At 37.4% G+C, this 26,971-nt stretch overlaps 1 protein-coding gene across 1 annotated transcript in view; it reads left to right on the forward strand.

The window, feature by feature from the left end:
- The first annotated feature begins 8,006 nt into the window (after positions 1 to 8,006).
- The window catches only part of LOC135223265 (coiled-coil domain-containing protein 177-like), a 50,489-nt gene continuing 31,524 nt past the window's right edge, over positions 8,007 to 26,971 (forward strand). Inside the window, exons 1-4 of the mRNA XM_064261748.1 lie at positions 8,007 to 8,159; positions 20,085 to 20,226; positions 20,819 to 21,010; positions 23,722 to 23,901. Coding sequence (XP_064117818.1) covers positions 8,152 to 8,159; positions 20,085 to 20,226; positions 20,819 to 21,010; positions 23,722 to 23,901 — 522 coding nt within the window. The 5' untranslated portion in view covers positions 8,007 to 8,151. The remainder of the gene's footprint in view (positions 8,160 to 20,084; positions 20,227 to 20,818; positions 21,011 to 23,721; positions 23,902 to 26,971) is intronic.

Below are 26,971 nucleotides of genomic sequence, written 5' to 3' on the forward strand. Positions count from 1 at the left end.
CATCATCAGGCTGCTTGTCTTCGTTTTCTAATATATTATTAAATTAATGGTCTTGTCCTGATTGGTGGGGGTGACGTTTCTCTCTATGATGGTCTTGAGGGATTGCTCGTCCTCCTTATACCTTCGGTGAAAGCGCCCTTTGTAAAAAAAAGCTTGATGGGCTCTGAGATGTCGGGGCGGGTGGGGTTCCTGGAGGTACCAATCTTCCAGGAACCCCGCTCTATTTTAGTAGCTGTCTTTTTGCCGCTCTCTTTAATAACTATTCTTTCCCAGACTCCTTTTATTTAATAATTGTTCTTTTCCAGCTCTCTTTTAATAGCTACCCTTTTCTAGCTCTCTTCAATAGCTGCCTTTTTCAAACTCTTTTTTAATATCTGCCCTTTCCCAGGTCCCATTTAATAGCTGCCCTTTTACAGCTCTATTTTAATAGCTCTCTTTAAAAACTATTCTTTTTCATCTCTATTTAATAGCTGTTCTTTTTCAGCTCTCTTTTAATAGCTGACTTATTCCAGTTCTTTTAAATAATTGTTCTTTTCCAGTTCTGTTTTCATGGATGTCATTTTTCAGCTCTCTTTAATAGTTTTTCTTTTCCAGCTCCTTTTCTATAATTGCTTTTTCCAGCTTCTTTAATAGTTACCCTTTTCCAGCTATCTTTTAATAGTTGCCTTTTTCCAGCTCGCTTTAATAGTGGTTCTTTTCCAGCTCTCATTTATTGGCTGCTTTTATCCAGCTTTCTTGTAATAGCCGCCTTTTCCAGATCTCTTTGAATAGCTGCCTCTTTCCAGCTTTCTTGTTATAGCTGCCTTTTTCCAGTTCTCTTGTTATAGCTGCTCTTTTCCAGTCCTCTCTAATAGCTTCCCTTTTCCAGTTATCTTTTAATGGCTGCCTTTTCTCAGCTCTCTTTTAATAGCTGTCTTTTTCCAGCTCTCTTTTAATAGATGTTTTTTTCCAGCTCTCTTTTAATAGATTTTTTCCAGCTCTCTTTTAATAGATGTCTTTTTTCCAGCTCTCTTTTAATAGATGTTTTTTTCCAGCTCTCTTTTTATAGATGTTTTTTTTCCAGCTCTCTTTTAAAAAGCAGCCCTTTTATAGGCTCTTTTAATAGCTGTCTTTTCCAGCTCTCTTATAATAGCTGCCTTTTTCCCGTTTCCTTTTAATAATTGTCCTTTTCAGACATTTTTTTAATTGGTGCTCCTTCCTTTCCAGCTCTCTTAATGGCTGGTTCTCCTCCAGCTCTTTTTTTTTTCAATAGCCCTTTTCCATTTCTCTCTTTAGTAGCTGTTTTTTTCCAGCTTGTATAAGATTAATTCTTTGAGAGTTGCCATTATTTAAAAAAAAACATTTATCAAAGAAGGTCTGCTCCCTGCAAATAATAATAATAATCTATATAAATAAAAATTCAAATGTTCGTTTATTCAAAATCTTAAATCTCCGAAAGTTCTTCACCGTTTGCTTTGACATTTTAACATAGCATTCCAATACACATGTTTTAATGATGGGGTTTCATCCTACCTCCCCCCTCCGAAGGAGGTGGGGGTGAGAAGGGATTCCCTGAAACGGAGCTGGTTCTGTCCGTGAAACGGGGCTGGTTATGCCCGTAGACTTAGTTACTGTATGAATTTATCATACATAATTTCTGCATACGACTTATCATTTTGAAAAGACTACAATAGGGTGAACATCAATGACATCAAAGATGGTGGAGTTTAGGAAGGGGGTTGGCAGAGAGAGAATGAGAGGGAGAGGAAGTGAGAGAGAGTAGACGGGGTGTTAGGAAGAAGAAAGAGGAAAAAAGACTGAGGGTTTTAGAGAAGGAGAGAGAGAGTTGGTATTAGTGAGAAGAAAGAGGAAAAGAGACAGTGATTGTTGAAGAGAGAAAGAGAGAGTAAAAGAAAGGAGAGAGAGAGAGAGAGAGAGAGAGAGAGAGAGAGAGAGAGAGAGAGAGAGTAGAGGGGGTGTTAAGTAGGAGAAAGATGGAGAGAGAGAGAGAGAGAGAGAGAGAGAGAGAGAGAGAGAGAGAGAGTTGGTATTAGTGAGAAGAAAGAGGGAAAGAGACAGTGATGGTTGGAGACTGAACCACAGCAACCCGTGGCCGGGTACAGCTAGTAATCATAATAATAATCCAACGACGCTCTGCTTCCCAGTAGGATTTTGATATGAGAGCATAAAAAGCACCATTTCCAGCAACACAATCCCAAGTGTCACTTAATTGCACATTGATATTGAAAATGTGTTCATGTTTATGTCGAACAAGCCTTGTGGGAAAAACGAACGAGAAGTCTAAAGAAATGTAGATAAAAATAAATGTGAAGAAATGCCTCATGAGAAATGTCAGAAAAAATCAAGTAAAGGGACAAGACGATTTTGACTTTTCTTCCTTCTTGCAGGTCTTTTGCTTCCTTAGCAGTTAAACAACCCCATCCCCCTTTCTTCCTTTTCCTTCTTTGGGCCTGGGCAAAAAATGTCATTTGGTTTCCCAAACTAGTGGCCTTTGCTCTTGAATAATGGTATGATTACAGCCTCTCTTAACCAATCTTGCCAGTATCATCACACACATCACTTCGATGATGCCAACAACAACTACGTGATCTTGCAGACTGGCTCCCACGCTGCCTGCCGCTTTCGTTGCTGGCCGCTGGAGTCCTTGCAGTGACTCCACTACCCTCACACCAGCCTCGACGCCACGGCTTCCTCGCAGACGAACTCCAACGCCCACCACAACGTGCCCGAGAACACCCAGTGCTAAGCGACGGTTCCCAGGTCGTAGACGCATTTCCAGTGCCAGACCTGCTTCCAGTACGCCGCCTCCGGCCAGACAGAACCTCAGCGGAAGCCTTGATGAGATAGGTAGGTCCGACTTTGTTCCGGGAGTTCTCTGTACACCGCTGCCCGAGAGTTCAATGAAGTATAGTATTTACCACTATACCCACAAAACAAACATTAAACCTTCAAAAGTGACTTTCTACAGAAAACGCGTGTCATGATGAGGGAGGAAAGAGTACAATTAATTTTGTCGCAAGGAGACAATCTTTCAGCAACAGATATTTCCATTTGTGACATGAAGGAGTTACCATTTTCATATGACTCTACGTGCTGAATCACTCACCTATATCAACAGCATACTTTCCTTGAACATAACGCTAAGTCAGGATAACTTTACACATGATGAAAATTCCTTCTCCGTGCACAATAAGGAGAGGTCTTTCTTCGAGTTTGTGGGAAAATTAAAGTTGTTCATTTCATATTTAACAAGGTTAAAGTCAAAAGGAATCTTGTTAGCTCACTGACCATGAATGTCTGCCTTAATTAAGTTCCAAAAGACCAAAATCGCCCACAAAATAATTACAATAATAAGTTACTATGTAAGAGCAGGTTACCAATAGAATATAAATGAAAAAAAAAAAGAAAAAAGCAAAGAGCTCCAGTTGAATAACAGACAGCAGATAGTTTTTAAGACGTAAGGAAATGTAATTTTGTCCCCCTCTCTCACTTGCTGTCCTTATCAGCTGGCACAAAAGCAGACAGAGGGCCAGGATTGCGACTGCGCACTGGACCTTCCAGCCTGGATTTTATGCGTCCTCAGAGTGCCAGTTCATCTCTAGCATCTTCGGGAGCCACTTACAGGATCTCAAGACTCACTTCAGGACTTGCAAGGTAATTTTTGAGAAAAAAATGTTACATTAGGATATGTACAGCTCTGTTTAGAACTCATGCTGCATGCCTGCATAGGATTTCGTTCAAAATTCACTAACTGGCAACCTAACATACTCCATATTTATCTGTTATTTCAATGCAAAAACATGATTATTGCAAACAATAAAGCCATAATGTGTTTCATAAGAGTGAAATCTGTCATATATTTCAAAACTGTAAGAAAATGTCACATGTAGCCAAATTTCAGACAAAACACTTTGGAAACATTTTCAAAACTTTCGTTGACACACCACCGATGCATTTGACCAAAAGGAAGTCAAATGTTTCATAAGTGTTTTGTCTGAAATTAGTCAAGCGCCTCAGTGGCATGGTCGGTATGGTGTTGGCGTGCTACCTTAGCGGCCGCGAGTTCGTTTCGGGCATTCCGCTAGGTGTGAGAGATGTGTATTTCTGGTGATAGAAGTTCACTCTCGACGTGGTTTGGAAGTCACGTAAAACTGTTGGTCCCGTTGCTGAATAACCACTGGTTCCATGCAATGTAAAAACACAATACAAACAAACAAACAAACCAAAACCAAATCGTCATCCAACCTCAGTCCAAATGTTAAATAAAAAATGGGAAAAATTGTCACAAAATTAATATTGCTTCCAAAGCAAGCATTAAATCTGAAATAGTCCTTTGATTGCTTTTACACCTCAACGCAGAAAAATGTAAATATGTATATACAAAAATAGAATGTGCCCACTGATATCAACGTGTGAGCCGTGAGGTGAGCGTTTGTGACGCAACCATTAGAGTGTCGGTGCAAAACAATAACTACCTGGTGTAACACAAGGTATCTAAAGGAAGAGGCAGTGTCATCCCCATAGAGCGCTGTGGTAACACAAACCAAAATATGCTTTTTACCTGTTTTTTTGTTTTGTTTTAAGTTTCGCTTTAATAAAAATAGCTTCATAAGCTTAAAGGAAAGTTCAGATATTTTGTTATATTCCTGAAACTGATACTGACAATGAGTAAAGAATAAAAAACATTAAAAAACAAGCTGTAATTGAACAGTTTTTCTTTGTCCTGATTGGCTAGCTATGAGTGACGTCACTAAGCTCCTCCCCATTTATACCATGCTCGTCGTCTTTCAGCAGCCAACACAGAAAGGCGGTCTTTTTAACTATGTTGACATTTTAACATAGCTAAATTATGGTGTCTTGTGCTACAAAAATCTGAAAAACAAGAAGAAATTTGTAGTATGACGTCTCCATCCACTGAGCAGACGAATTTCCGTCTGTCAGGCTTGGAGTAATTTCATTATGCTTTATGTCAATTACAGTTACAATTATAATTACCAGTCCTATTATCAAATTGCAATTACAACTAAAATTGATATTAAATAAAAATAACAAATTACAATTACAATTACCTTAAAAATGTGTAATTAATTACATTTCAATTAAACTACAATTACAATTACAACAAGCTTGCTATCAAAGCACAGCCCTAGGTAGGCAGGAGATGCCGACAAGTAAAATTCCTTTGCTGCAGATGCAACCACCTTACTTATAAACCATCTTGGTGTAACAAAGGTCTACAAAGAGTAGCGACAATGAAATTAGGTACAAAACATTTATTTTATATTTGTTAGAGGAATATTTGGATTTTCATACAAAATAATTTGTTTTATTTCTTAAATACTTCAAAAATGATGGCATACTAGCAAACATTTGCCTATGCAATTATTCTTTTGTCAAAGCCAATATTTTGTTCCTAGGCCTAGGTGTGTTAGATTTCTTTACTTTACACTTAGCATTCACATCTCTATCTTAACAATTTCTGGCCAAAAAGCAAATGAAGTTATCTACACATTCTTGCACTTCAAGTTACCTTAGGAAGTTGTCGCAGAAATCTAAAAACATTTTTCGAACCTGAATTTCCCCTAATATCATTTCTGCCAACATTTTCGTCCATTTGTTCTATGCAGGCAGTGGTAGGTAAACCTGGCGTGGCGTATCGAACATCTGTGCCAAGAATCCTGCTCAGTTGTCAAGCGTCGTTCATTTTCTACGCGGGAGTGTTTCCTATATTTGTTATTATCAGTCATAAAACTAGCTCTGACATTTACGTCAGACATTTACGGATGCACTAAGGTGTGACATGTACTGCAATTGTACCAAGAAGAATGCATTTAAGTTTTGTTACTAGATAATGAATACCGAATGAAGATTTAACCATTATTCTATGGTGTTAGTTACATAACACCAGTCGCTCCTCTAGTATGTTGGCCAACTATAATGATCAAGTCGCCAGCCATTAAAAAAGAAAAAAAATTAATCAAACTTAATTTTGTTGCGGACCAAAGAGACAGTTATGGAGAAGATAACATCTATATATTTTTTCATCTTTTACTAGAGAAAATATACAATATTTTAGTTTTAACAGAATTACATTTTATCCAAGTTAACTTAAATTTACTAGAATGTACCAAAATCGTATCTTGTACTTTTTACAAATAATCTATGCATTTTAATGTAAGTATTTTTCTGTAGTTACCCATATATGACTATATCATTATATATCTATTGTTTAGTATCTTTGGTTTTATAAACAACCTTATACCCTCTTTTACATCTTTTATGCCTGCTTTGTGGGTTAACCAGATACCAACAACATAGTCACAAATTAAAATGACAGCAGTGTTCCTGTTCTTTTTTGAATGGGCTTCAAAATTTTCAATAAACTTTTTGTCTTAATATTACACAGTTCACAAAACCAATTAACCAATTTCTTTCTACACTAACAGAAATAAATTAAATGCATCGCATTTTCTGGTTCTTTGCAGTTTTCACATAGTTTACTACATATTTGATATTTTCAGCATATATAATCTATCTTTAGTGGCCAGAATTTCACGAACATTTTTGTACAAACTTTCTCTATCATAACTATTAATGAATTTACTGTTAACATTTTCCCAAATAGTTTTCCATTCAAATAAACTGTATTTTTCTTCAAAATAAACTGTATTTTTCTTTTGTGCTGAACTCCTCATCTCTCGATAAAAGCCCATAAAAACTCTCAGAGTTCACATTTGGTAAGGTATCATCCATCTTTATTACCTTCCGTAAGGTTATTATTTGGTCATCATCGTAGGGGGAGGATACCATAGCTATGTTTGTCCTATTTTGTTCAATCTCCAAAAGATACGATGTCCTCATCTTACAGTAATACACAAGAAGTTCATAACCAATTACTCTTTTCATGAATGACTTATAAATTGTGTTGAAAAATATTGAACTGGCTTTCGTTGTTACATTGATAATTCCAAAAAATCAATACCTCCCTTCTCTCTTTTTAAATACATAGTCTGCCTGCTAATGGGCGATAGTTTCCGTTCCATAAAAACTTTATACAAAGACAACTTTGAGCATCAAAATAGAGCATTTTTATCAAACTTAGAAAACTCCAGATGACATCTATATTGTAGACAAAAACAGAGAAATATTTCAACTATGTCGCAAAGCTGGTTATGCTACCGAAGAAGTTATAAATGTTTTGAACAGCACAAAAACCTGTAGTTGCAGTTATTTGGATGAGGAAAAACAGAAAACGTGTAAATTTTTAAAAACAAACAGTAAGAAAGATGCTTATTGTATTCCACAAGAAAAAGAAAACGTCATTTTTCTTAGAAAATAAACGCGGAAAATTACGTTTATTGATCATGACGCACGTTAAACTCGCTGTGGAATTGACCTTTTTGCTCTACAATATAGTGTGATGAAAACAATTATTAAATGATAAAAATATGTAATTTATTCGCCGTACTTTTCACGACGTGCTTTCTTTCACTCTGCACGTCACTCGTGGAAGTGGTAGTCTTGCCACGAGTCCTTCGCTGCGGCCGCAAAAATAAATTCCTCGAAACAAAGCCCTGGTTTCTCCTTTGTACGCGAGAGAACTGGGTTTGTGGGAGAGGCTGCCTCTGCCACTCTGCTCTTCTGCAGTCTGTGTCTTCTTCTCTATTTAGCCTCTATTTATACACAGTTACTTCAGTTCTCGATGATTCCCGTATACGCTTACAAGTTGGCGTTAACTCGGAAGTTTGGAAATATCCTAGAAAGTCGTACTGACATGCTTTTCAGTGCTCTTAAAATTCACTGTATATAACTTTCCGCCAATAGAAATTTCTGCAAACTAATGTATGAAATTAAGTTTTATACAAAATACCTCGGGAGCTAAAGAAACTTTTTTTTTCTTTATTATTATTATTATATTATTTGTTTCCGACACTGCAACATACAATAGTACATGATATTCTCATAAACTCTGCCTTAACACTGTTTCATTACAGAAGCCAGTCGATGCGCTCTTCTGTGGGTGGTGTCGGTTCCTCGGCGGGAGGAAACAGTCCGCGAGACCCAAACGGTGTGTGGAGCCCCAGACTTCTTCCTCAGCACAGATCTATCAGCACAGTTTCTCTCGCCGATTCGCAAATTCTGTCGAAATTCATGGATGGGTAAGGACGGTGTCTTGCCTTGTATTTCAATATTCGGGACACGTACTACCTACTACATGTGTATATCAATCCGCAGTCCGGTAACAATTAAGGGTAACCTGCATCCTGAGCCAGGATTTGTTATATCTTTTCGGACCAAGAGTCATGAACGGTGTCCGTATTTCGGAACAAGCGCCGTGTACGTCATCCGTTACTCTAGACTAAATTAAGGCCCCGTTCACACGAGGCGGAATCCGAGCGGATGCAAAAAGTGGTGACCGTACACATTATGGCGGTTTCCGAGCGGTTCATTCAGTTCTACCGGTATGGAAGTGGAAGAAATAACGTCCTTACGTTATGTTCAAAAGACTGTATCCAAAACTGAGAGAATATGAACCCAGATTCTTCATTTATTTTAGAATGACCATAGATAATTTGACGATTTATTTACACTGAATAAGGATGCAAGCGGAAACTCAATCTGCGCGGATGCCGCGTCGGTGGTGTGTGAACCATAGTGTCAATCACTGGAGTGGCGATCTCCCTGACGAGTGTGTGACTCGAGCGGCCATATTGAAAGGTCTCGGTCCAGCTCACAGTACTATACTTAATTTTTACTATTGTTATAATTATTAATATTATTATTGCTGGTATTATTATTATATTAATTATTATTATTATTATTGGATTCAATTTAATAGGATCTAAGAAGCGTCTAGCATGAGTGGTTCCTGTAAATTACAAGACTTTCTTAGCTTACATTCACTAAGCACTAACTAAGCAGTAATGCACATTCACTAAACACTAACTTTCACAATGTGCTTACACATACTATAACTCACATTTACTAAACACAAACTTTCTATACACTCACATTTAACATACACTCACACTCAATAACTAAACCCTCACTAAACACTCATAAAACACCAAACACTCAATAAATACTCACTAACCACAAACAATCAGAAAACATTCACGAACACTCACTTAATCCTAAACTTCATTAAACACTAAACAATCACTAAGCACATTATACACTAAACATTCACTAAGCACTCACTATACACTAAACACTCACTAAAACCTAAACACTCATTAAACAGTAAAGACTCACTAAATCCTAAATTCTCATTAAATCCCTAAACACTCATCAAACATTAAACAGTGAATGAACATCCACTCATCACTCATTAAACACTCAATTAACACTAGCACACTAAATATTCACTAAACACTAACATTCACAAAACATTCACTAAACACTCACTAAACATTCACTGAATACTTACTAAACATTAACTAAACACAAACATTCACAAAACATTCATTCAACCCTAAACAATCACTAAACATTCACTGAATACTTGCACACTAAATATTCACCAAACACTAACTAAACATTCACTAAATAATTACTAAACATTTACTGAATACTTACTAAACATTCACAAGACATTTACTAAACATTCACCAAATACTTGCACACAAAACATTCACTAACATTCACTAAAACCCTAAAGGCTCACTAAACATTCACTGAAAATTTACACAATAAACATTCACTAAACACTAACATTCCCAAGATATTCACTAAACACTCAATAAACATTCACTCAATACTTACCTACTAAACATTCACAAAACATTAACTAAAACCTTAAAGACTCAATAACAGTCACTGAATACTTAAACATTCACTGGATCCTTACACACTAAACATTCATTAACATTCACAAAACTGCTAAAACCCTAAAGACTAACTAAACATTCACTGAATACTTACACAATAAACGTTAAATAACATTCACTAAACCCTAAGCATCTCGTAAACATTCACTAACCATGATCTAAACAGTCACTGAGGAATTTTATCCTTATAAACATTTACTAAACACCTATTTACTAAACCCTAAAAATTTGCTAAACACTTACCTATTAGAAATTAACGATATAAAAATGTCAAAATCGCACTAGTCCCGCTCAATTTGCGGGTTACCATACCTTTATTAATGGCCGCAAGTCTTTGCAGCGCCGCCCTGGTGGAAGACCACTGAACTACATAGTACTGGTGTAGAGATCGCAACTCCAGGTATATACCTTCTATATACCCTCTATGGTGTGAACACACCCGTGCTCTGTCTTTGACTTCACATCCGCGTGGATGCAACCGGTGTGTATGAACAGGATAAAACTACCCACTGAATTTCGGTTCTAAAAGATATGTTTTCATGTATGCTTTTTACTCGTAGGCTCGTGCTAAACCAGAGGTTATGCAGACGGTAATGATCACTCCCTTCTATGAAGAATAAGTATAAAAATGTATGTCAGATAGTTACCCTTAGGTTTAGGACACTATTATATCCCTCAGAAAGATAAAGCTGAATGCAAAAAGGATCAATGCGCTTAGCGTTGACCTTTCATCCGCAAGATCATTAAATCACCATTGCCAATTATGTAAGGCCAGTATATATATATATATATATGCATATATGTAATAATTACATATATTAGATTTACAAGATCTGTAAATATAAACCCATGACCTGAGGTCATGGCATTAGGAGGGTTACGTGACCAAAAGCAGGACCTAGATTACGCTATGCGCTGTCTGCAGTAGCCTGATCTAGCTCAAAGCTTTGTCAACATTTTATGTCTATGATAACTTTGCACAACAACTTCCATGGGAAGCGGTTGACCTGTTAACCTACGCCGGAAACTTGTAACTTCCGAGCCGGCGGACTACGTTATGTTTTTTTTTTAATATGAATTGCTGAGATAGCTAATGTTCCGCTATCGACGCGATGCTTTAGAATGGCAGTTCCACGCCAACCATCAAACATATCGGTCTTCGACCGAGCTGCATCTCCTAGTATGGAGTTACAGAATAAAGTTGTTATCTTGTTCAACTTGCCTGTTTGAATCATCTCCTTTAGTCAAGAAAGAACCTCTCTACTAAGATATCCAAGGGAGATGAGAAGGAACCAAAATACTTACGAATGACAGTCGTAAGGAGAACACAAAAAGTCTATCGCCAAGCGATAAGACTTAGATGTGGTGGCAGCGTATAACGAAGAATATAATTAACAAGACCCATATCAGCCGACCGAAGGTCTACAAGAACTAACTTCCACTTCAACATCAAAAACCAATAAACAGAGGAAACGGGATCTTCAATCAACGCAACAGTTTATGAAGACGCAACTATGTCCTTCATCGAGAGGAATACAAGCATTTAACACCGACGTTTGAGCAACTGTTGTCACTTAGCTTCGAGAATCTACACCGGACGAGAGCAGCATCGAACATCAACGGAAAGAAGAAAACAAACACAGGGAACATCACCCGATCACGAGCAAGGACGCAGAGTGTACAGCTAGACGCAGTAGTGCAAGGACGGAGGCTGTGACGTCATCAATCTTGGACTTCCCCACGCATCGTGCACCGAGAGAAGACCGTGACGTCATCACGACTTCCGACGCGAGACTTAGACAGGAACTGAGACGTCATCCCATGTCAACAATCCTTCGCAATATAATCTGGAGCTAAGTACCATTTTTATCTATTCAGGTCTTTTCCTCAGTGAAGTGTTGTTCATCAAGAGTCGATCATCCAGTATTCTGGGGGTGAGTTGTTCGCCATATTAATCTTCCTTCATTACAGAATCAATCTTCAACTACGAGTTCTCGCCCGCAGATTAATTTTTTTCTCTTCTCGTTGTCATTAACCGTTTCTTGCAGGAATTCTCCGTATAATATTTTATCATATTATCTGTATTTTTGTATCTTTTGGAGGATTTTCCTATTATTATAACACACTTATACAGTACATTGCTTATGCGTTTACGTAGTGGTCGAGTGTACTCTTATAGATATTTTGATAGGATTGCAAGGAATAGAAGTGATAAGAAAAAAGTGAAAGACGAAATGGCAACTACTCCGGCTGGCAACCCCAACGTGGTGACTCTCGTTAGCGCGAGGTCAGCGATTGTCCCTTTTCAAGGTCGGGTCAATGGGTTCCTGCCTCAAAATGTTGAGGCATGGATCTCATCTGTAGACGCTCATTTAAAAGCAAAAAGCATCACAGACCCAGCAGTACAATTACAGGAGGCCAAGAGCTTCATTGACTTTGCAAAAGGTGACGCAAGTGCGTATCTAAGGGGGGTTTCTTTCCAAGAGGCGCTTACATGGGACGAGTTCAAAATTAGATTACGTGCCGTGTATGGGGGTGAAGAGGCTTTAGATGTAGTATTGGCATTGAGAAATATCCTTAACCAAGCCTCCATGACTCAGCTCATGTTGTCGAGCGGGCGGCGCTAATTGCCGACCGGCTAAATGAATATCAGGATAGTTTAAGTAACTCCGGGTGGGTTGCGGGTGCTAAAACATCAAAGTGAAAGATTTTATCCGTTTGATCTACCTTACGTCTATCACTGCAATGTTGCCTGAAGCGTTAGTACGGTGTTTTGATAAAAAATTGCAGCCCGACAGTACGGAATTAGATGTGTATAAACAAATCAAAAAACACATGTCTAATGTACCGACCTAGATCCTTCGCTCATTCAAGTTTTTGCAAAAATGAGAACAAGCCATCAACAAGGTAAATGTGGTACATAATAATAATCAAGTTGGCAGGGATGGTTTTGTTATAACTGTAAACGACCAGGTCACATGATTTCAGACTGTCGGACGCGTTTTTGTTCAATACACAATAGTTCAACTCATTCATATAACCGTTGCTACTCGAGGAATCAACAGCAGAACGCTACAAACACGCAAACCAGTTGCCAGTGCAAATAAAAAGAAGGGTCCTCAGTACTATAAGAAGAAACAACCAAACGGAAATTCTGCACAACAGCAAAAACAAACAAATCGTGCTTCAGGTACCTCTGTTCCTGGGCCGTCTAGCCAGAACTCGCAAGGGCAAGCGAATTTTCAGGGTGTGATAAACAAAACAAATACCACGTAGTTCACTCCAAGGGGGGAGAGGGCGATGTTGGGTCATCAATATCAACATCTTTTGTATCAAATAATCAGTTTAATCATTTATCAGATCATTGTGAGACAATTGATTTTCCTATGAAAAACACACGGCCGAATCAAAAAAATCTGTGCAGGTTCCCGTAGATTTGCAACAAATTCATGCAATTATTAGTCAAGACGAGTTGCGACCAACCTTACATGCAGTAAATTTGGACCATAAGTCATTCACTTTGTTCTTTGATTCTGGTAGTCCACGTAATATAATGGATTTAAGGACTCATCATTTACTCTTTTCAAATTTCCCTATAGAAAAGTCCGGAATAAGGCTCTCAGGCATTGGGAATAATGAATTAAATGTTGTGGGCGTAACTCAGTACAGTACAAGGTCGGTAAGCGCACGTTTGCTGATACCTTTGTCGTTGTACAAAACATTAATATATCCCGCAGTAATTATCGGATACCCGTCTATGGGCACTCAAAATATTATCTTAGCACCTGAAAAAACACGGTGTATATCAAAGGGAAATTCTATAGGTCTTCTAATACCCTAAAATCAGTTTTAGATAATAAAGAGACAGACAGAGTTGTCACTTACATTACGGAACCAATCACCTGTCTCATGAACCAAGAAATAATACAGGCAACCCAACAGAACTCTCGCTCACCGTAGTATCAGCTTGCACGCAAACTCTCGAGCCTAACGTAACTTCATATATATTAGTGCGTGTAAAGAGAACCTTGCCAGGATCTGAAAACACATTAATCCTTTCCGAAACTCTGAAAAACACACGGATTATCCGTCACACAAAGCCGTTTATACAGTCGGCTCACAACAACAATGTAACATCGAAGTCTGTAATCATTAGTAATCCACAAAAATCAACATATCTTGGATGCCGAAGTTTATAAACATCGCATTCTTACCGTAGCTGAGATAAATCACGCTCAATCAGTCGCGGATGAACCCCTTTTGCAATCTATAAAGAACAAAATCAATAAGGACATTCAACAAGAAGAAATTCAGCAGAAATTTTTGAATCTGTTAACAAATATCATGATGTTTTTTCCACTACGGATGGAACCTTAGGAAAAACGGATGTCATCGAGCATCAAATAAGGCTCAAGGACAAACAGAAAGTAATCTATGTACCGTTCGTACCGACTTCCTATGAAATTTCAGAATGAGATAACAGAGGAAGTAGGTAAAATGTTAAAAGAAGAGTCATTAGGAAATCAAACAGCCCTTATAATTTTCCGTTAATAGTAGTACCGAAAAAAGATCGAACTTGGCGGATATGCGTAGATTTTCGTCGTTTAAATGAAGAAACAATCCCTGACAGATTCCCAGTACCATGTACCGATGATATCCTATCCTTACTAGGCCAGAATAAATATTTCACAAGCCTAGACTTACTAAAAGGATTTCATCAGATTCCGTTGGAACAAGAGAGTATCCCATACACTGCCTTCAGCACAGCCAGGGGACATTATGAATTTTTGCGTATGCCTTTTGGTTTACGTTGTGCTCCTATAACTTTTACCTCGTATGATAAACATCGTGTTTGGAGACTGTTGGGAGATATCCTACATGCCTACATGGATGACTTAGTAATCTTTTCCAACACATTAGAAGAACATTTACGTAAATTGGAGTTAGTGCTACAGAGATTAAGGCAGCATAATTTAAGGGTAAAGATAAGTAAGTGTGAATTTTTTAAAACAGAACTAGTCTATCTAGGTTTCACGGTTTCTAGTGAAGGTCTTAAAGTCGTCCACGATAAGGTGTCGGCTATCCGTAACTTTCCGATACCTACTAAGCGTCAGGGAATACAGCAATTTTTAGGATGCAGCGGCTACTATCGCCGCTTCATCCGCAACTACTCAATCATAGCCGCTCCCTAACCGATCTTATAAAAAAGGGCGTAGATTTCGTATGGTCTGAAATTCATCAACAGGCGTTCGATAAATTGAAGATGAACTGTGTAGTTCTCCTATCTTGAAATTTCCTGACTTCGGTAAGGAATTTTTCATAGCAACAGACGCCTCAGGACCTAGGAGTAGGTGGTGGTAATTGCTTCAACAATATGATAAACAGTTTTTCCCTATAGCTTTTTATTCACGTAAACTGAGACCTTCCGAAAGTAAATATGCAGTAATAGACAAGGAAGGGCTCGCTATTGTTAATTCACTCGTGCATTTTAAATTCATAATATACGGTTACCCCGTCAAGGTTCTCACTGATCATAAGCCCCTAACCGACTTCTTTAAAGGCTTTAGTCACAGCCCCAAGCGAACTCGTGGCACATGATCATTCAGGACTTTGGCGCAGAGTCGGGTATTTACCTGGGAAAGCAAATATCATTGCTGACGCATTATCACGCAACCCCTCTTCATCTTGTACCGAGCCATTAGCTGAATTAATAGATATCTCAACCTCCACGCCCGTTGTTAAAACTATATCTGAACAGGAAGATCTGGGCTGGAGTGCTGAACTATTACAGACGGAACAAAGAAAAAGATCCGCAAAATAGAAAAAATCATCATTGCGTTAAACGGAAATCGAAGGGAAAAGGAAAGGAATACCCTAAATGTAAGCAGCAGAATTATATCCTACAGGACAAATATCCTGTAGATCCGTGACGAGGAAAACCCCCCGCCAACACACCGCAGTTGAATAACAACCAGGTGGTGGTGCCTATCTCACTCATACCCACTGTCTTAAAGTGGTTGCATGAAAATCCACTGCACGGACACCAGAAAGCCAAATCCTTATTTTATTGGCATACGATGCTTACAGATATAAAAAAGCACATAGCAAATTGTCGCACTTGTCAAGGATACAAAGGGCACACGAAGACACCTGTCAGCCTAGGCTTACCCCGTGCCAAATCAACCTTTGAAAGAGTACATTTAGATTTATTAACAGGATTTTACGAGTCAGACAGAGGAAATAAGCACCTCCTAGTAATTATAGACGCTTTGACTCGATATACAGAACTTATAGCGCTTAAAAACAAAAAACCGCGGTCGAGTGCGCTAGGAAGTTTTTACGAGTGCTACATTTGTAAACATGGAATTCCACACATCATTATCTCAGACTCGGGCGGGGAGTTCAATAATCATTTCCTTAACTCCTTGTGCGAATTCCTTTGTATAAAGAAAATCAATACCATGATCTATCACCCAGAGTCTAATGGGCTAGTGGAAAGGGCAAATCGTAAGGTTTAAACATTTTAAGGGGTCACCTTAGGGGGGGCAGACCCCAACAACTGGGACATTTGCCATACCTGCGTACTAAGCACACGTTAATCAACTCGTATCATGTGTCTATTAAAATGACACCGCACGAGGCACTGTACGGTATCCCGGCCCGAACGCCTTTCCACATCTTAAAGCCTACAACTAATTTATCAAATCCTCTAAAGGATGTTATGGATGCAAGCATAAGTCGATATATATAATTCGTAAGAATTTAGAAGAAGACAGATCATAATGAAAAAAAAATCATGATAAAATAGCTAAGCAACTAGAACATATGCCGTGGGCGATCAGGTATACATACAGTATACGTACGTAAAGGTTTTTAAATTATAAACTGACACCTAAGTTTGAAGGCCCGTTTAACATTTTAGAAAATTTAACGGCCAATAGAGTTAGGGTTCAAAATGTATCCAAACCCACTGATGTGAGATGTCCCATTGGCACATATCAGATCTAAGAAGGGTATATGGAGTGAGGGAAAAAATGGTTGTATTTATGAAACTTGTATAATAATTTATATATATATATCTATTAATCATATTGTATGTAAAACCTATTCTTTTACGCGAGTTATTACATATGTTTTACTCATTGCAGGTTTCAAAAATGAATCTGTTATTGTTAGGAGTGATATTGTGTATTCAGACATCTTTGTTGTATGGAAAGAGCGCTAGGACGAAAGAAATAGAATTTAATCATGGCTCGATTATCGAGAGAATCGATGATGTATTCATCGTGTCAAGTAATATTGTTATCGAAGTAGATAGCATGCTATTTTCTTGCCTTAACTTAAAGAATGACCTGATGAGGTTTGGTATTTCCTTAAGGAAATGCACGAACGTAATTTTCATGGCTAACTCAGAGATTTCACTAGCTCAAACACTAAGCGTCGCGGAAATGTTGTCTTATGACATACAAAATAAAACCGCCGAGGCAGAAGAACTCGCTAACGTGAACCTGCTGATGTGGTCTGTGCGGCACAATACTCTTGAACGCCGCAACCCGCTTATTCTGGCTGGACTAAACATCTTAGGATCAGTTGCGAATCTAGGCTTAGGAATCTCAAATCGCCTCAAGATAAATAATCAAAATAAAAGAATTGAGTTTTTGCAACACAAAAACAGAACTGGCCTTATCTGAACTTCGCAGCCAGTTATCTTCGATCAATCAAATAATGAATATCGTTAATGAACATTCAAATAATATCGATCAGGTCATGGAAGTTCAACATTTGCTGGCTACTTTAGCTTACTATAGTTCGAAAATAGATCATATCCGTGTGAAAATATCACATTTTATTGAAAAGTCAAAAGATTACGTAGAAGCAATTACGTTAGCAACGGGTGTGTTATCTCCTCACCTCATGCCTATTAAAGATCTGACGTTAACTTTGGAAAACGGACGGGAGAAGCTAGGTTATATCCTTTATTAGATGCCCATAAAGTAGAGTTCTATTATAGCCTAATATCAGTCAGCGTTGAAATTATAGAATTATGATCACAATTCCTTTTGATTCTTCGATGCTTGGCAATCATACAAAATAGCACCGTTTCCTACTTTCATGACGATAACTCAAATCCAGTAATATCCAATTTAACGGGGCATGTACTGATTTCTTCTGATAAGAAATCATTTACAGTCATTAAAGACTTAGATAAACTCACTCATGTTCAGAAGCCATGAATAATAAAATTTGTACAGCTGACTCTTTTGAATTAATTCTATCCTATTCAACGGATTCATGTGAGTTAGACATAGTGCTAAACGGCTCTCTCTCTCATACAAGCGAAGGTTGTCTGGGGAAACTTTATCCCTTTTACGGTAATAAATTCAATTACAGGATGAATAATGGTTCCTGGATCCGTTATGATAAGGCGGATTCGACGTCGTGTGTCCGGACAGTACCACCGCCCATGCCCTATCTTCGTAGCAGCCGATGGTTGTACGGGGACATCTACAAACTACACCGTCAGAGGGTCAACACGATAATACGTGAGAAGGCGTATTTCGCGAACTACACGTGGGCTTCCACAATCATCCCGGTCACTACCTCTCCCATACAACGCGCGAGTAGCTCATCGTTGACGCAACTGGCTGAGATGACCCACGCGTCATCGACTTATGCAGGTGGAGAAAATCTTCGCTACTACATTCTGCTAGCCGTGTTCAGCCGTGACGGCCATATTGGTTATCGCCGTCAACATCTTTGCTTGGCGTAGGCTGAGGCGTAAACAGAAGGATCTCCAAGGGAACGTACTGGCCCGTCTAGATGACGTACCCGTTTAAACTCAAGTCGTTTGCGTTTAGGGCCGCCTGAACCTGACCACTTCAGTTCGTGCCTAGGGAATTGTCTGGAATTGTGTTGTGTGTGAAAAGCGGTTCGTATGCTGGCAAAAATGTAGGACAAGAAAGACTCACGCCTTTGCATTTGAACAGTTAAAGTATCTCCAGGGCGCCTAATAAAGCATTATAGCCCAATATTATACATTAATATATTCCTAAAGGTATTTTTCGGGCACCTAATAAAATATATCAGCCCTATATATTGCTTTTCTGCAGATTTCCATAGTTATACTATTATACCATTGTACAATTATATTTATCTATTACAAGGAGTGTCAAGTACTCTTTAACAATTATCCATGATCATGCTATAATCATTATTTAGTAACCATTATTCTTAATCAGGTTACCTGTTATCATATTAATCATGTATACATGTTTTGATTTTTTACCTTTTTATTATTTTTGGGGGGTACCTAATCATTAGTATTACCAAACATGGATCTATATTTTCCATGCATTTATCTTTGTTTATGAATATGTCAACAAGGGTATGTAACAGAACCTTTTTATGCATTTAATCACTTATTATGTTATACCTAGACGTATGTTACGAGCACGCTCCTATGAACAATGTTTAAAGTAATTTTTTTTTGTTTGTTATTCAAGGCTTGAATAGGTAGCAGTCCGAGCCTAATGTAATAATTACATATATTAGATTTACAAGATCTGTAAATATAAACCCATGACCTGAGGTCATGGCATTAGGAGGGTTTCTACGTGACCAAAGCAGACCTAGATTACGCTATGCGCTGTCTGCAGTAGCCTGATCTAGCTCAAAGCTTTGTCAACATTTTATGTCTATGATAACTTTGCACAACAACTTCCATGGGAGCGGTTGACCTGTTAACCTACGCCGGAAACTTGTAACTTCCGAGCCGGCGGACTACGTATGTTTTTTAATATGAATTGCTGAGATAGCTAATGTTCCGCTATCGACGCGATGCTTTAGAATGGCAGTTCCACGCCAACCATCAAAACATCTCGGTCTTCCGACCGAGCTGCATCTCCTAGTATGGAGTTACAGAATAAAGTTGTTATCTTGTTCAACTTGCCTGTTTGAATCATCTCCTTTAGTCAAGAAAGAACCTCTCTACTAAGATATCCAAGGGAGATGAGAGGAACCAAAAAATACTTACGAATGACAGTCGTAAGGAGAACACAAAAAGTCTATCGCCAAGCGATAAGACTTAGATATATATATATATATATATATATATATATATATATATATATATATATATAATATATATATATGTATATATATATATATATATATATATATATATATATATATATATATATATATATATATATATATATATATAAATTTCAAATTGTTAACTTCCTTGCAATCTAGGTTAGAGAACACAGAGGTTCCGGTGCGCGATCTTCGAATCCTCGAGATGCTAGCAATGAAACACGAGAAACATTTCGCCGAGGAGCAGCGGTCCCATATGGCTCACAGGGCGTGGTTCTTGCAGAAGGAAAGGGATCAGAAGGTAACGTCTGGAAGCATAACAGTCTTGTTCGTATATATTTGCCTAAGATGAGGATGGCTCCTTTGGTTAAAATGTTTGAATAACAATGAGATCATTGGTATTTGCAGTCACATTTTAAGTTTATTTATACAGTGCCTAACCCTAGAGAGATCGAAAGCTTCTAAATCTTGTTACAGTTTGTTGTTTATAATATCCCCAACCTTTTTTTTTTTTTTTGTCTTGCTTGCTGGTTACGTTGACTTGTGCCATTGCATTTTCTTCTGTGGATTCCCTCTTTTTCCTTTGAGATTGCAATACTTGTTCCATACAGCAAGAAAAATTTCCTTAGGACATCACAATGCACTTTCAAGTTTTTAGTCCTAAGAAAGATCCTCAGAAGATTCTGCTAAGGGGATGATGGAATTAGGACATGTCGTCAAGGAAATCGTAGATGTGCTTCCATAAGGTCAACATGCTAAGTAAATTTAATGTTGCTGTTTAGATTCAGCTGGCCTTGTGCTACCACGGTTTGTTGCTCCTCTGATGCACCATATGACTGACTGACGGTGAGTTAAGATGAAAAATTTCAGTGTTTATTCGCTCTCCCACTCAGGAAGCGGCTGCTCAGTGGGCAGAATGGCGTTCACACGTGAACGAAAAGCGTCGGCTTGAGAACGAAGAGAACGAGAGGAGGTGGAAGAAGAACGAAGAACTCTATTTGCAGAGTCAAGAAAATCTTGCTCATCACTTATACAGCAAGGAGCGCCGGTCGAGGGAACTCTTGGACTTGCAGCTGGAGTCAAGGGTAACTTCATTCTCTCGCCTTCTTCTCTTAATGTTGCCTCGAATTGCTCATTCACAATTGTTTTGGCATATACTTGACAGAAGGATGCCCTCACTGAATCCAACCTTTCCTATTCAACAGAGCTTGGAACCAGAACTGCTATAGGCTGGATCCCCCCTACCGTGGCTAGGTGAAAGATGTTCTCTTTCTCTCCCTCATTATATATATATATATATATATATATATATATATATATATATATATATATATATATGTATATATATATATATATACATATATATATATATATATATATATATATATATATATAGATATAAATTATTTGTATATATATATCATATAAAATTATATATATATAGATATATATATATAATATATATAATACTATATACTATATATATATATATTTATACAGGTACTGCCCGGGAAAGCTCTGAAGAACTCAAATATTTTCCTCCACATCATTGTACTGACTGTCCCTTTTATCCAGGAACTACTGTACTGACTCTCCCTATTATACAAATAATGCTGTACTGAAGGTCCTTTTCATCTAGGAATTATTGTACTGACCGTCCTTATTATACAAATAATGCTGTACTGACTGTCCCTTTTATCTAGAAATTAATGTACTGACTGTCCCTCTTATATAAATAATGCTGTACTGACTGTCCCTTTTATCTAGGAATTACTGTATTGACTGTCCCTATTATACCAATAATGCTGTACTAACTGTCCCCTTGATCCAGGTATTATTGTGGTGACCACCCTACTATCCAGGAATAACTGTACTGACTGTTCCTCTTATACAAATAATACTAAACTGACTGTCCTTTTTATCCAGGTAAGAACTACTGGACTGTACTGACTGCCCCTTTTATCCAGTCATTACTGTACTGACTGACTGTCCTAAGTATACAAATAATGCTGTACTGACTGTCCTTTTTATCCAGGAATGAATTACTGTACTGACTGTCCCCTTTGTCCAGGAAGTACTGTAATGACTGCTGTACTGGCTGTCCCTTTTATTTAGGAATTACTGTAATGAATGTCTCTATTATACAAATAATGTTGTACTGACTGTCTCCTTTCTCGAGTTATTATTGTGGTGATTGTCCCGATTATCCAGGAATTACTGTACTGACTGTCCCTTTTATCTAGGAAATACTTTACTAACTGCCCCTATTATAAAAATAATGTTGTACTAACTGTCCCCTTTATCTAGGTACTGTGGTTACTGTCTATTGTATCTAGGAATTAGTGTACTGACTGTCCCTAGTATGCAAATAATACTGTACTGACTGTCCCTTTCATTCAGGTATTCCTGTGGTGACTGTCCATTTTTTTCTGGCATGACTGTACCGATTTTTCCATTTTTTACAGTATTGACGGTTCTTTTTATCCAAGTATCAGTGTAGTGACTGTCCCACTCTACCAGTTATTACTGTCTGTCCCATTTATCCAGTTATTACTCTGCTGACTCTCCCATTTATCTAAGTATTATTGTACTGACTGTACCTTTTATCCAGATATTACTGCAATGATTGTCACATTTATTAACCACTAAATCTAAACACAACATCTTACCCAAACCCCATTTTACTAAAACATCACCATTCAACGTAAGAACGCACCATCACAAAACCTAAACACAAACACTTATTTAGAATTGTTAATCACTGAAAGAAAAGCATTTTCTATGGTATCGAGTACATGAAAGAGGTGCGATGACCCCGTAGAGTTTATTTGCCACATTAGTTGCAAAGGGACCCATTGGGGCTGGGAAAGAGGAAGAGGTTCCAGGCCACCTATCAAACCTACCCTATCATCCAAGTTGGTTCTAGTGCCAAATTTTGTCCAGACTGGTTAAACAGTTTGAATTTCTATAGCACACAAACAACCAAACATACACACAAACATTTTCCCTTATATATATATATATATATATATATACACATATATATATAGTATATATATATTACTATATATAATATATATATATATATATATATAAAATAATATCTATATATATATATATATATATATATATATATATATATATATATATCTATATATATATATATATATATATATATATATATATATATATATATATATAATATAATATATATATATGTATATATATACATATTTATATATATATATATATATATATATATATATATTATATATATATGTGTGTGTGTGTGTGTGTGACCTGTGTGTGTGTGTGTGTGTGTATTATTTGTTCTCTTATTATTTACCCATCTACGTACCGTTTTGATGATCAGATGGATTTCACTTTCTAATTTCACCACGATTAAAACAAGCTTTTCCTAGCCTCACGGACATCATTTGGCAGTGTTGAAATCAACTTTGAGAGGATATATGAGAGGATATATGAGAGGATATATGAGAGGCTATATGACAGGATATATGAGAGGCTATATGAGAGGCCAGAGTGCTGCGTTTACCTAATCAGAAATCAGATATACGAACTATTTATTTGTCAATGATTCCATTAGTTTCCTATTCACTTTTCAGTTATTTTGCGGTTGGTTTTCTAATATGTGCACCATAATATAGACATTTTTTTTTCCATAGAAATACCTGCTGTTTCCATGGCCCGGGAAAGAGCAGTTTTTTATGACCAGAAATCCGATGTACCAACGATTTCGCATTGAAGATACAAATGACTCTGGTCCATCTTCCAGAGACGCCGATTAGAGGAGCGACGTGGCGCTGAATCCGCCAGGAAGGCGGCGCAGGAGGCGTGTCTGAGGGCGAAGGAAGAGGCCGAAGAGAGGAAGAGGCAGCATCTGATCCAACTCTGGGAACAGCAGCAACAACTCGTCGAACAGAGGAAGAGGGAGCGAGAAGAGTTCTTCAGGAAGGTTGGTCATTCATTTTTTTCTCTCAGAAAGGCTGGGTGGGCATTGATCATATCCCGGCAGGACCCGTCTGGAAATGTTGGCATGATTTTCGTCTGAGATTTTTGGGTCTGATTTTTTCTCGACACCTAAGAAGCATTGGCTGGTAGCTGCATAGAAATATCATTCTGGGAAGTCTACAGAGGCAATTCTAACAGGCAGTTGTTAAACGAATGAAGGAGAGATTAGAAATTCAAATGATGGAAGAAAGGCAACAGGAGCTGTAAGGGCCGACTCTGACTCTACAGCGTTTTGATCTTTTCCACAATTCCCTCCCTTGACGCCACTAACCTCATCAACAGAACTGGAAACAGGATTTCAAGGGCTCCAAGGGACGAGGCTAAACCTGATGTATTTGTTTGGCTGAGATTTACCTTGTTCAGGGATGTCAATATTTCATTAACATTCATTTCATGTCCAAAGGATCATTTTATTGTTTAGTTCAATATTTCATAGTATTAGACATCACACTTGAAGTTATCCTGTCTGGAGATCTTTTGATATATATATATATATATATATATATATATATATATATATATATATATATATATATATATATATATATATATATATATAAATATATATGTATATATGTATATATATGTATATATATGTATATATATATATATAATATATATATATATATATATATATATATATATATATATAATTGGACAATTAGATGACAGACTTTTGCAGTAGTCGCCAAAGACTTTGGAAAGCCGAGGAGGCGTTAGAAGATTCTTCTGAAAAGGAAAAGACAGTTAAAAGAAACAGCGACTGTTATTTTTCAGATACTTTGAAAGGAGAAGTACAGTGCGACACTTAATATTATTGGAGAACTTTGATAGCTATTTCTTTTTACTTGGTTTCTGATAATTGTGGTTACTTTTACAGATGGATTCGGTTTGTCACTAACGAAAATTAATTCTCTATTTGACATTTATTTGAGAGAGACTGAAGGGGCATTTTGACAGTGAGAATAGTGTGTGACAATTTTATTTGATATGCTTATGCAGGTCGATTTTTGCATTTCTCTGTTCAGCTTCTTATGAGGTTTTTTTATCAATATTTGTGGCAATAGATAAGGGATAAACTACGCAAAACACAAAACATAGACAAATAGTTCTAACAATAGAAGACCGAGAAAAATTTCACCAGAATATCCCTCTTTGGTAACCCAAAAGCTCCAAAGAGAGAGAGAGAGGGTAGGACCCATGTACGAGGGATCAAGAGAGAAGTAACTTCCGTAGATAACCAGAACAAAAGAATGATGTCCTACCAAAGGTTTCAAGCTGTAATGGAAGATAACTGACGATAATCTGCTACGCAGTTGTAAAGTAATGCGTGAAAGCATGCAAGTAAATGCACTAACATATGAGTAGACTAGCTCTAAGTAAGATAATAGGCTAAACATTTGAGGCGAGTTTGTTACACCTTCCCCTTAAGAGATCCTGGCATAACATGAACTTTTACATTTTCTCTACCTTTTTTATACTCCTGGGGCAGCAAAGACCGTCTCATAGCCTTTGATTTGAATTTTTAATTTTATTCATACATCTTAATGAATTATGATAAGTTCGGAAACAAATAAGTAATGGAGAACCACGAAGAAAGTATTTGAAGTGTTTGATAAGTCCTTGGACTTTAAAGTTTTAAGAAAAAAGTTCAAGGATTTATGAGAAACAAGAAGTTGTTGTGGTTCAGGGATCAGGCACTGTTCACTTGAATGAATGTGATGACTGCAGCGCCACCTACGTACATCAACGCCTCATTGAAGACACTGAAATCAAGTGACAGTGATCGATCACTTGATCATTGCAAGTCAAACTGCTAGTAGTATGTTGGCTAGGTCACTGGCCTCCAGCATCCTTGACCACCTTTCAGTTTGAGAATAAAATATAGTGATAGTATTTCACCTTCTGGAATTTCCGAGAGCAGTGAAATCATAAAAAAGAAATCGACTTTGTATAGTGGTGGGTCTGCCTTCCATTATTTTTAATTTATCATGTGTGTAGGGGGCGGGTAGTAGGAGGTGTTCCTAGTTGGCTTTTGCTACACATGACCGTTTTTCGTATTTGTGCTTTTAAGTTTGTTTTGTTGTGTAGCCTACTACAGGCACTGTGGAACTGCAGCACCCCCGGTTTTCACTCAAAATTTATTAATAACCTGTAATTTGGTTTTTCTTTCTTTAATACTTGTACTTGATATCTATTACTACGATCAATCATTCACAACGTCAGTGGTCATCGTCATTCATCTCATTTGTGAAGAAAATACAAAAATGCTTGTGTGAAACTGTCTTTTTCATAGTTCTACGCATGCGCACATGTCTGAGGGGAAGGGAGGGGGGGTCCACAGTGGAGAAAAGCACTGCCGCTCACCCAGCTTCATGTTCATAAAATTCTGAATGTAATTCTGTTAAAATGGTAAAATGTTGTGTATTTTCCCTAATAAAAGATAAAAAAAAAGTTCCATGTTGACGTTTTGTATCATGAGTGACCATGAATCAGGAAAGGCTCAATGCACTTGCAGTGATTTCAATTGAGAAAAATTTCCCCACCAGTCAGTCATCCAGAAACCAAGGAGAAAGTTATTAATCCTTTCTCCCAAAATAAACAAGAAGAATGGCTTTCATTTTTAAATGAATGGATCAAGCTAGACTGGAACAATTTATATGTAACGTAAAAATCAAATTTGTTCAGGCTTTCCTTTGTGTGTGGGTACTATTTATTTTGTTTTGCCCAGTATTAATAAGATAATAATGCCAAAAATTTTTCTGAAGCAGCACCCCACTAATGTAAGTCATATATATATATATATATATATATATATATATATATATATATATATATATATATATATATATATATATATATATATATATATATATATTGTGTGTGTGTGTGTTTGTGTACAGCATATAAAGAGAAAGAGAGAGGAGGAATAAGTGTCGCGAAAAACCAGTGCACAAGTTTTCCATGAAATATCCTGCCGTCATCCATTTCCTCCCGCTTTTCAATGTAAGGCG

The sequence above is a fragment of the Macrobrachium nipponense genome, chromosome 8 (assembly GCF_015104395.2).
Source record: "Macrobrachium nipponense isolate FS-2020 chromosome 8, ASM1510439v2, whole genome shotgun sequence".
NCBI lineage: Eukaryota > Metazoa > Arthropoda > Malacostraca > Decapoda > Palaemonidae > Macrobrachium > Macrobrachium nipponense.